Raw genomic sequence first — 10,935 nt, 5'->3', positions numbered from 1 at the left:
TACCTAACCTGCTATGAGTGGCGGAGCCCGGTGTGAGCCTCGGGCTGCCTGACTGGAAGCCCCGGCTTTCAACCCCCTCATCATCCTGCTGTTGTCGCCTCACTGATAACCTGTGTTTATAGGTGACGAAGCTGCGGCTCCAAGAGGCAGCAGAGCCAGGACTGTAGCCCTGCTCGGGCTGCCCGGCCCGCCTCACTACGGCACATTCCGGGGGCCTGGAGGCCCGTCTTCTGTTTTGGGCTGGGTTCTTCCTCCCAGGGTCTGGGGCATCCTCAGAGCACGGGAGAGGTGGACTGGACTTGGCGGGGGCGGGAGGCGCCGCCCCCTCCGGCATTAGCGTGGCCAGAAGCCCGCTGTGTTGTCCCCGCTGTCCCTGCAGGGCAGGGGGGCTCTACCTGTGTATTCAGGGAAGCAGATGGTTAGCGGGGACTTCTTGATCTTCTCTTCAAATATGTCCTTCTTGTTAAGAAACAAGATGATGGACGTGTCTGTGAACCATTTGTTGTTACAGATGCTGTCGAAAAGCTTCAGGGACTCGTGCATGCGGTTCTGCAACAGAGCGGAGAGGCAAGTGAGGGCTGGCGGTGCCCGGGGCCCTGACTCACCGCGGCCACCGACACAGCGGAACAAGCAAAGGAAAGGCCCACCAGCGTGGCTGAACGTACCACCGAGGGACAGAGACAGGGGGACCCACAGGACAAACGGGACACGGTCCCTACTTCATTCCACACGCAGACAGGCTGGGGCAGAGCAGGGCGGGCAGGATGGAGAATGCTGCCCCCCCACCCCCGGAGGAGGTCTGCCCTGGAGGGGGCAGAGAAGGCCCCGCAGGGTCTCCGGCTTGCGGACAGGACATGCACCATGCACGCAGGGACAGCACTGCCATCCAACACGTCTACACGGAACCAGGGGCCATGCAGACTTCTCTACTGGGATCCCATTCGGTTTCACCCGCGGGGGTGGGAGGGTGCACGCATTCCGTTGGGAAACATTAACCGAGGACTGAGAGATCCTCGAATTAATCCAGAGTTGGAAGCAGCCACCAGGGGGACAGCGTCTAGGGGGTGATCTTGCTGTGGCCTTGGTGCGGTTGGGGGATCGGGTTGGTTGGCTGGGCCGTGGCTGGGCCAGGGGCGGCTCTGGGGGAGCTCGTTGTTGGGGCTGGTTTCTCAGTAGAGCGGCCAGAAGAACCCCAAGAAGAAACCCAGCAAAACAGATTAAAACAGAAAGGAAGATAAAAACCCAGCAGAACACAGGAGAGAAAGAGAGAAAAATGGAAATATTGGTTCAACCAGTCCCGGGGCCAGGAGGTCAAGGCCAGCCCAACCAGAGGCCCCTACGCAGGCTGGCCTAGGCCACGGTGCCCGCCACAGTGCCCGAGGACTGGAGATGGAAGGCGAGGGTGGGCAGGGAGGGCATTCACAGCAAAGTCACCCAGCGGCGCCCTGACAACCTGGTGCTTTCAACTCTTAGCTGATGATTTCGCTTGGAGGGAGGCGCTTCATACCTGCCCAACTTGGAGGGTCTCTCAGAATCTGCTCATGGTTTTGGCCTTGGTTTGGCAAGTTAAGGCCCTGCAGGCAGTGGTGACGGTGGTGACAGTGAAGAAATGGCGGCAGGCTGAGGCCCAAGGCCGCTGGAGCCACAGGCCTGAGGTAGGAGGCCAGGATGTAACCCTCGGGGTGCTGGGGTGTAGTGGACAGGGAGGCCCGCTGGCAGGTGGGCAGCCTCCAGCCCCCCGGCTCCTGGCCAGCCTCTAGGAGCCACCTCCAGACACCTGTCCTGACAGTCCCAACTTCTGCCCCAGGCCGGGGGGTGGGGGGGAGCGGGGACGCGCAGGCTGACCCCAGAGGAAGTCTGAGGACCAAGGACTGGCCAGCAGGGCCTAGCTTTAGCCTCCCGGGGGCCGAGCGTCCATGTCCTCCAGCTTGTCCTTCGGCCACACGCTTGGCCAGAGTCCTGACAACGGTCATCTACTGCGCGCAGAGTCCTGAGTGCGGGTGTCGTTCTGGCTCCGTGTGCGGCGGGTGTCACGGCTGCCCGCCAGGCCGCTCTGCCACCACGGCCACTTTACGAAGGAGGAAGTGGAGAGGCGGCTCGCACTCGCCCAGTGGCAGAGGCGGGGCCAGGCCCCGGGCCACGCCCGTCTGGCTCCTCTGCTGCCCGATGCTGCCGAGTCCCGGACGCACAGACTTTTGCTTAGCTCTAGAGCAACGGTAGGTAGGTATCGTTCTTGCTGCCCCTACGGCAACGAGCCGCCTGGTGAGCTGTTGTCATGTTGAGAAGCCCGTTCCTGCAGGGGCTGCTGCTCTGCCCAGGAGGTAGGGGCAGCCTGCTTTGGGGAGGAAAGGGCCCCAGCGAAGGCCCGTTCCTGGCCTTGGTTTCCCCACGGTCCTGGGCCTCGGCGCTTATGAAGAAAGGCAGGGGAAATGGGGCAGGAGGAGAGAGGAGGGAGGGTGGGAGAGGGACAGTAAAGGCAAGAAGGGAAGGAAGGCGCAGGCGCCTATGGGGAGAGCTCCCCAGGGGGTGCGCTCCACTCGGTAGCAGGGCCGGACCAGGTGGGCAGACGGGGAGGGTACCGAGCACAGTGCCCACGGCTGCCCGGCCCCTCGTTCACTGGCAGCCCAGGGGCCAAGGAGCTTGGGGCCCTGTAGCTGTCGGACCCTTTGCTTCTGCCTGACGCTCCAGAGGCGAATGAGAGTCCGGCCCTGTGGCTGTCGAGCCCGGGACTCGGGTTTAAGCTGCGGGCAGCCCTGAGAGGGCAGGCTGCAGGAGAGAGGGGCCCCTCTGCCCCCCCCCCCCCGCCCCAGCTCTCTGCTTTCTTTGAAACCCGTGGCTGGGTTAGCGTCAGGTTCACTGTGCAGCCCTGCTTCTTACTCCCGGGTATTGGAGGGAGGAAGGACAAGGCGAGTGGAGCCCCGACCACGTGGGTGGCCTGGCAGCTCCAAAAGCACAGAGTTGGCCGGCGGAACAGCAAGAGATGTGCAGGGACCGTCCCCTGCGCAGGGACTCACTGTGGGGCCGGCCACGAACCGACCCCAGGCTGTGGGGTGGCCAGCGAGTCCGGGTCCAAGCAAAGCCCAGGGTGTGCGTCCACCCCACCCCCAGCTCCAGTGATCTGAGGGGCCACAGCCCGCCGAAGCCCCTGAGAACGACAGCGTTACCAGAAAAAGCTCACAGCCGAGGCCCCAGGAGCCTTGCCCCTGGACGAGCCAGGGCTTCGGGGGCTTTGCCAAAACCCAACTCAGGGGCGCAGCTGGCCCTGAGCAAGGAAGGACGAGGTGGACACGCCGGCACGCAGATCACCCACCCACCCCGCCGACGGCTCCAGCCCCAGTCTGCCGAAAGCCTCACTGCTGTGCCCGTCCCTCCCCACTGCCCACAGCCCACCGGATCTGCGTCGTCGCGCCGTGTGGGGCCAGCAGGCCAGGACTGAGGAGGAAACAGACCCAGAGAGGAGACAAACTCGCTCAAGGCCCTACCATGATGACAAACGGCCTCAAACTCTCAGCGCCGACTTTGAGAGGCTCGGGGCTCCGGGTCTGTGCACGCCGCCCGCAGCAGGAGCTGGCTCATGCCGAGGGAGCGACCCCACAGCCAGGACCCCGTGACCCCCGCGAGGTGCTGCGGGCTGGTGTCTGGGGGCCCTGCGGGTGCATCACGACAACACCCGGCTTCCCTTGCGGGCTCTGCAGATGGGCCCGCTGCTTGGTGGACAGTCCCAGGGACAATACAACCACCAAGCTCAATGCTGCTCTGCCAGAAACGGTTCCAAGTATTTCACACGCGCTCTCGTTCTCTCGCCAATGGCCCCCAACGTAGGTACTGTCGTTAACCCACTTTGACAGATAATAGTAACCGAGATGGGGCGGGGGGCGGGGGTGCAGCCTGAATTGGGCAGCGAACCAGGAGCAGGCCCAGATCAGGCAGCACCCGTCTCCGTCTCCAGGTGAGGGCCTCCTTTTGAAGCCAGCCTGGTGTCCTCCGAGGCCCCAGACTGAGGGTGACGCACGGGTGACACAGGCGGGGACCGGGGCTGGCGTCCTCCAGCGGAGGGGCGCTGACCACCGTGCCGCATGCCCTGCCCTCCCCCTGCCAGCCCCGCACCTCTCTTGGCAGCGGCCTGGCCAGCGCGTGGGGCAGGCTGTCGGGGCAAAGAGCAGCTATTTCTGTCATACCTACGCTCTTGCTCGACTGCAACCTTGATTTCTTTTAGGATTTGCTTAATTTTGTTCTGACCTGACGGCCTCTGTGACTCTGCCGTGTTCACTGAAGAGGCACTAAGTGCCTGAGTCCCAGAGGCTGCAGAGATGTTGGTCATCAATCTGCACGCGGCCCCTGAGCTGGGGCGGGCTGCGGCCGCCCCTCCTGCGCTGGCGTCACGGGGCGTCTGCCCGGCCGCACAGTCGGGAGAGGGAGCGGCGGGCCCTGCCCCAGTGCCCCTGGGGCTCACCCCGCGGCAGAGTGCGACTGGGCCCCTCGGTGCCTCCACAGGCCGGGCGGGCCCGGGGCCACTCACCGTGGTCTCGTCTTCATGGAGCACCTGGTCATAGCCGCTGAGCGCGACACAGAAGATAATGGCTGTGACGTCCTCGAAGCAGTGGATCCACTTCTTGCGTTCAGATCGCTGGCCCCCGACGTCGAACAGCCTGGTGGGGAGACAGGGAAGCTGTCTGGGAGTGGTGGGCAGTGGGGCCCAGGCAGGTGTGGGGAGGCCTGGTCAAGCCCCGAGCCTGCCGAGAAACCCCACTTCAGGTGCTGACGGGCAGACCGTGGCCGTCGGTCCCGTGCCTGGGCTGTGCTCACATGCTGGGACTCAAGCGCCTGCCCTCGCACCTCGAGAACCGTACCGAGGGCTACGCCTCAGCCGCCCCCAGTAAAGGTCTCTGCGGGGCCCTCCTCTCAGGGCAACGTGCACATCCTGTTCCTGGCCTTCCGAGTGTGTCTGCTCACGTCTGTGGTCTGGGCACACTCCAAACCAGCCTGGGGGAGTCGGGCAGGGGGGGACTGTCACCTGTTTTGTGGAGGGAAAGGAAGGCCACAAGGGGTTAAGTGCCTGCGGCCCCGGCGAGAGCTGGCACGGTAGGGCCGGGGTCTGACCCGGATGTGTCCACGGACACGGCCTCATCTCTGCTCTGTGCCACCCCTCCCTGGCAGATGGCTGCCTGCCGCTCCCCTCCTGGCTTCTCGCTCTGCTCCACCGACACCCAGAAACCACATCTGGAACGTAGGTGGGGGCAAGACAGGGACTTCCAGGCCTCAGTGCATGGAGGTGACCCCAGGTGGGGACACGACTCTCCGGGAGGGCCCAAGAAGTCCAGCCTCATGCCTCAGGCCTCTGTTCTGAGGTGCTCTGGGCTCCTGGACTTGAGTTGTGTTTTGTGCTTGGGGACAGCCTTGCTCTCAGGCCTCGGTGTCCCCCACATGTACTCGGAGACAGTGGGTCAGCTGATCTATGAGCGCCTTCTAGCTCTGAGGTAATCTGGGTCATCGGGTCTCATAGATTTTCTTACACTTACCCGTCATTCCCTCCCACTCCTCACAGGGAGGCCTTTGAGGGGCTACCCCCTCCTCAGAAGTCACCCAGGCACAAGACTACCGCCCTTTGTCTACTCAAATCCTCTGTTCCTTGGAGACTCACTCTAGAACGCTGCCTCTTCCAGGAAGCCTCCCTGTTCATCCTAGGCCCCGAACTTGGTAGAAAACAGACACACAGACAGGTCCCTTCTCATATCTACTGTCTGTCCCAACTGCAAAGCCCCCCGAGGCGGGGCGATAACTGGGTGTTCCAGACAAGACAAGGCGGAGAGGCTGGTGGCTCCCATCTGTCCCGGTGTCCTCGCCAGGGTTCGGGAGGCTCCCCGGGCCTCACCTGAAGTGGAGGTTCTTGAATGTGAAGTGGGTTTCCACGATGCCAGTGGTTTTGACCCTGGTTCGGAGGATATCCTGCTCGGTGGGCTGGTAGTCGGCGGCCCCGATCCGATCCAGGCTGTCCAGGTAGCTGGGGATGGCAACACACAGGGGCCCTGGAACAAGCCAGCCCGGCCCTGGCCAGCGCCCCCTGGGGGCCAACCATGGAAGCGATGGCGTGCCCCCCCCCCCCCCCCCCCCCCCCCCCCCCCCCCCCCCCCCGCCATCCAGGGGCTGGTGTTGGGGGCAGAGAGTGGGAGGTGCCCACGGAGGAGGGGAAGCTTACTTAAGTCCTGGCCTCACATTCTCAAAGAGCCTCTCACTGAGTCAAGGGCTGTGTGTGTAGTTCCAGATGCATTTAGAGAAGCTCAAACTCTTTTTCTTTTTTTTTTTAATTTTTTTTTAACGTTTATTTATTTTTGAGACAGAGACAGACAGAGCATGAACAGGGGAGGGGCAGAGAGAGAGGGAGACACAGAATCTGAAACAGGCTCCAGGTTCCGAGCTGTCAGCACAGAGCCCGACGCGGGGCTAGAACTCACGGACCGTGAGATCATGACCTGAGCCGAAGTTGGACGATTAACTGACCGAGCCTCCCAGGCGGCCCTAGAGAAGCTCAAACTCTTACATGAGACCGTTTGTAGTGCTGTTTTGTCATGTCTTCCTCTTAAAATAATAGTGGCCAATAGTTACGTTCGACTCTTTACATTGTGATCGGGTTTCATCCTTAGTTTTCCTGAGTTCAATGTACCACTTTATCGATTAGAAAACCAACGGTCAACAAAGCCAAGTACCTTGCCCAGCCGTGCGCCCGGGCTCGAAGGCAGACATCTAGTGCCGGGTCCACCTCTTAACAGTACTCTAGAGTGCTTCCGGAAGGCCCTCTGGGCATCCGCCCACCTTTCCAGCCTTGCTCAGAGTCTACCGGGGCATCTGCCGCACCTTCCCATTGGTGCTCTTGGAAGGGAGGCTCAGAGGTCACACAGCTGGGCAGGGTGCTGGGCCTTGCGGGCCGCGTCTTTGGCATCGGGGCTCTCTTTTCTATCACCACTCGCTCTGGAGACAGACCAGGCCTTTGCATTTTACCCGCCCAGGCCGAGTACCCAGAAGGGCTTTGGGGTCTGTATGGGTCAGGCCTGAACCCAAAGTTGGGGTGGGAGCTGGAAAACCAGGAATGAGGGAGGTGAGCCAGGCCTGAAGGCCATTCAGTGACCCACAAGGCTGGCTGGGCCATCCACCCCTTGTGCTGGGGGAGAAGCACACACAGCCCACAGGGGAGGAGCCCCGAGGGTCCAAGCCACAGGACGACGTGAGGTCCCGGGTTGCCAGTGGAAGGGGCTGTGCTTCATTAGCACCAGCCCTGGGACACGTGGGGACCAGCTCCTTGGCTTGAGGACGTTCATGGGGTTGCAGGGTGGGGCGGCTTCACCAATGAGGGTTTCTACTGGTAAACCAATAATCCAGGCCTGCCTCAAATCCTTGTGAGGATTTTCCCTAAGGAAATAAAACCGAATGCTGGGTTCCTAGGCAGAGGAGGCATAAGCTTGAAGTCACGCTGCAAAAAGGAGACACTGCTAGGCTTTGAGCCCGGGTGTGCCTGACCCCAGATACTGTGCTCTTAAACAGGCCTCCAGGCCTCCTCTCCTCTGTGGACGGAGGGGAGCAGCGGCCGCAGAGCAGACCTGGAGGCTCTGGCTGCCTCATCGTATCCTCGCCGGGCCCATGGGGGCGTCTGGGCTCTGGGCTCAGCCTGGAGGAGCTCGTCCCAGCCCTTCCCAATCCTCTGGGCATGGCCCTCCCCCCACTCCCCTGGCCTCTGCTCAGGAGCCACGCTGGTTTTGAAATGACCCTCGTTCTGTCTCCAGCTGGACACCAGGGCTGCGAGCCTCTAGTCTTGCCCCCCCCCCCCCCCCCCCCCCCCCAGCCGGGAAACCTCCTTTAGACAGAAAATCTGGCCCTCCGTCTCTGTGCTGGCCGAGCCTCGCCCAGGGAGATGGCCAAGGGAGAGGCCTGCTGCATACTCCACCTACCCATTGTCCCGGGTGCTGGGAGGAGACCACAAGCAAGACAACACAGTCCTGCCTTCCTGGAGCCTACGTGTGTGTGCGCGCGCATGTGAGATAATTAACAGCTAAGTAAGGTACAGAGCATATCAGGAGGAAAGACTCAGAATGCTGGTAAGGAGGAGGTCTGTGGAGGGCTGCTATCAGACAGAGGGTGGCTGGAGAAGGCAGGATGACACTGGAGTGGAGACTGAGGGAGCCGGCTTGTGCAGAGGCCGTCCTGCGGTGGAGGAGGAGCCTGGGAGGCAGACACGGGACAGGGGTGGGGAGGTCGGAGGTGTGGCAGGAGAAGGGCTGTGGGACTGGAGTGGGGTGACGGAGGCAAGGGTGGGGCACGGCTGGTAGCCCCGTGAAGTGATTCTAGGCACCTCGGCTTTCACTCTGAGTAGGACAGGAAGCCTCTGGAAGGTTCTGATGCAGAGTGTTGGAATAATGGCTCTGGTGCCGTAAGGAGAGCAGATCGGGAGGGAGGAGTAGGGACACCTGTCGGGAGGTTGTTGAAGCCGTGCAGGGGAGAGAGGCTGTGGCAGGTCACACCACAGTGGCAGCTATGCAGGGGCCTGGGGGAGGGTGGGGTGTGGGACGCAGAGCCCATAAAAGCCGCCTCCTCGCGGTGTGACAAAGCTGCACTCGGTGGGAGGAAGAACAGAGGCAGAGCAGGTCTGGGGTGGTTGGGAGCCAGGAGTCAGTGGGCACGTATGAATTTGAGATGTGCTGAGGTGTCCAAATGGACACCGAGTAGGCTGAACTCGGGAGGGAGGGCTGGGCTGGTGACATAAATGAGATCTGTCCGGGTGTGTGAGGAATTCAGGGCGACGAGGCTGGAGATCACCCAGGCACTCTGCATAGACTGGAAGAGGTTCAAGGACTCCAGTGAGGGCACAGGCGGAGGGCGGGGAGGTGACAGAGAAAGGGTGGCAGGCAAGGAAGCCTGAGGCACCACCCCCTCCCTGGGGGCACCGTGAGGAGTGGGCTCCAGGAGGCAGTCAAGAGCCCGAGCAGTCTTAGCAGGGGTGTGGGAGCACAGCCTGAGGGGTGGGCTCCCGAGAGAGGCAGGAGAAAAAACAGTCCTAACCAAACCATGGAACTGGCTTGTACAGCCCCTGCTTGGACGGGTGCTCAGATTTCTGGGCTTCTGGGGCCTGTCTCAGGATCGGTCAGAGGCGCAAAGGGAGAGTCTGCTCTGTTCACAGAGGCCTGGGTGCAGGGAGACAGTGAGAGCCTGCACAGGAGCCTGGCCGCACCAGCTCTGGTATCCTCACCTGCAAGTGAGGTGACCGGGCTGGGGACCTAGTGACAGGCTCTGGGCCTTGGGGAGCCACTCACACCATCCCCCTGGAATTGTGCCCTGAGATGGCCCAGTGGGGCTCCCTCTCCCTCAGTCACAACAAACCCACTGTTAACTGTTTTCATATGTCGCACCCAGGATTCAGTCAGAAGAGGAGATCTGGCTGCTAAAACCACAACAGCAAAGCCACACCCTGGACCAGGAAGTGTTTAAGCCCTTCTGAACCTGACTGCTGTGGGTCCCTGCCCTTGCCTGCCCTGGGACCCTGTTCCAGAGACAAACACGCAGAGAGAAGGCTGATTTCCTCAGCTGACTTGGGGAGTTGACAAATACTGACTCAAGTTTCTTATTTAAAGTAATGAAAGTAACCACCAGAAGATCCACAAATAATGCCCTAACTAGCAAAACACTGGAAGCAGGGAAGAGACATGGAAGACAGGCAGGTTGGAGGGTCAGGTTTTCCTGGACAACACTGGGACAAAGAAATGGAAATAGTTAAAAGTTGGAGGGGGACAGGCTTGGGAGAATTTACTATTACTTTTATACCTCTCTATACTGTTAAACATTTTTTTTTTTTTTTTTGCAATGAATTCATGTTACAATTCAATGGACAACAACTTAAGTGGAGAGCACAATTGAGGGCATCAAGGGGAGTGGGGGATGGGAAGTCCCTGGACTTGGGCCCAGCAGGGGCAGGGAAGGGGAGAAGGAAGCAGGACTCTCTCCCCACTGGAACGTCTTAGGAGGAAGACCCAGATCTATTGGAGGAGTGACCTGAGTGTGGACACAAACCCCTGGGCTCGCACCCTGGCCCACCGATGTGTCCCTGGGGGTTCATCCGGGCCTGGGGCCTGGGTCCCTACCACCTGGGGCTCACGGGGCCTAGCACTTACCCAGTAGACAGTCTAAGTGTGCAGAAATGGGAGATGCTTTGGCCTTACTCAAGTCCCTAGTTGGGCCAACAGATACGGCCCAATGTCCATCAGCAGCTGCCATTTTCTGGGCCCCAGCTTCTGCTATGTAGCAGGGTTTCTCAGTCTCAGCACTATTGACATTTGGGGCCAGATAATTCCTTGCTATGGAGGTCTGTCTTGTGCACCATAGGATGTTCAGCGGCATCCCTGGCCTCTGCCCACTAGATGCCAGGAACACCACCCTAGTCAGAACAATCAAGACTGTCCCCAGACATTGCCAAAGGTCTCCTGGGGGCAGAGTGGTCCTGGAAGAGCAGCAGGGGTGAGGATGGCTGAATCAGTTCAGTGTCGGAGCGCACACGGCCTAAGATCGTGGGTTTAAGCCCAGGGGCTCCCACTGACAACCTGGGCACAAGGCTGCAAAAGTGGGGTGTCGTCCCAACATCTCCAGGACAGAAGACATGTTCCCAACCAGTGTGGACCATTCCCAGGGGTGTGGAGCCTCCAATCTAGGGAACAAGGGCATGTAACCCCAGGGAAGCCTGAAGTGACAAAGCTGCTCTCACAGGAAGAGACCCCTCATCCCCACCCCACCAACCCTGCAGGCCACTTTCTCGGCCTCTCCTGTCTTCCCCTTCCAGCGCTCTCTGGCTGTCACTGAGCCTCCTCCCTCTCCTTCCCTTTCCTTCTCTCTTCTCTTCTCTAACACACTATCAAAGGATGTCTTCCATTATTTCCTTATTTTTAATTTTAAAGATAG

At 60.7% G+C, this 10,935-nt stretch overlaps 1 protein-coding gene across 3 annotated transcripts in view; it reads right to left on the bottom strand.

Moving 5' to 3' along the window:
- Window positions 1–10,935, bottom strand: part of GNAO1 (G protein subunit alpha o1) — a 169,815-nt gene that overhangs the window by 13,718 nt on the left and 145,162 nt on the right. For 2 of the 3 annotated variants that reach the window (XM_042920570.1, XM_042920571.1), the window contains exons 5-6: window positions 5,873–6,001; window positions 4,520–4,649 (exon numbers count right to left, since the gene is read on the bottom strand). In XM_042920570.1, the coding sequence (XP_042776504.1) occupies window positions 4,520–4,649; window positions 5,873–6,001 (259 nt within the window). Of the gene's footprint in view, window positions 1–395; window positions 550–4,519; window positions 4,650–5,872; window positions 6,002–10,935 lie in introns of all 3 variants that reach the window. The other variant, XM_042920569.1, reaches the window with a different exon arrangement.

Source organism: Panthera leo, chromosome E2 (assembly GCF_018350215.1).
Source record: "Panthera leo isolate Ple1 chromosome E2, P.leo_Ple1_pat1.1, whole genome shotgun sequence".
NCBI lineage: Eukaryota > Metazoa > Chordata > Mammalia > Carnivora > Felidae > Panthera > Panthera leo.
Note: the sequence above shows the minus strand (reverse complement) of the source record. Positions and strands in the feature narration are given on the sequence as shown.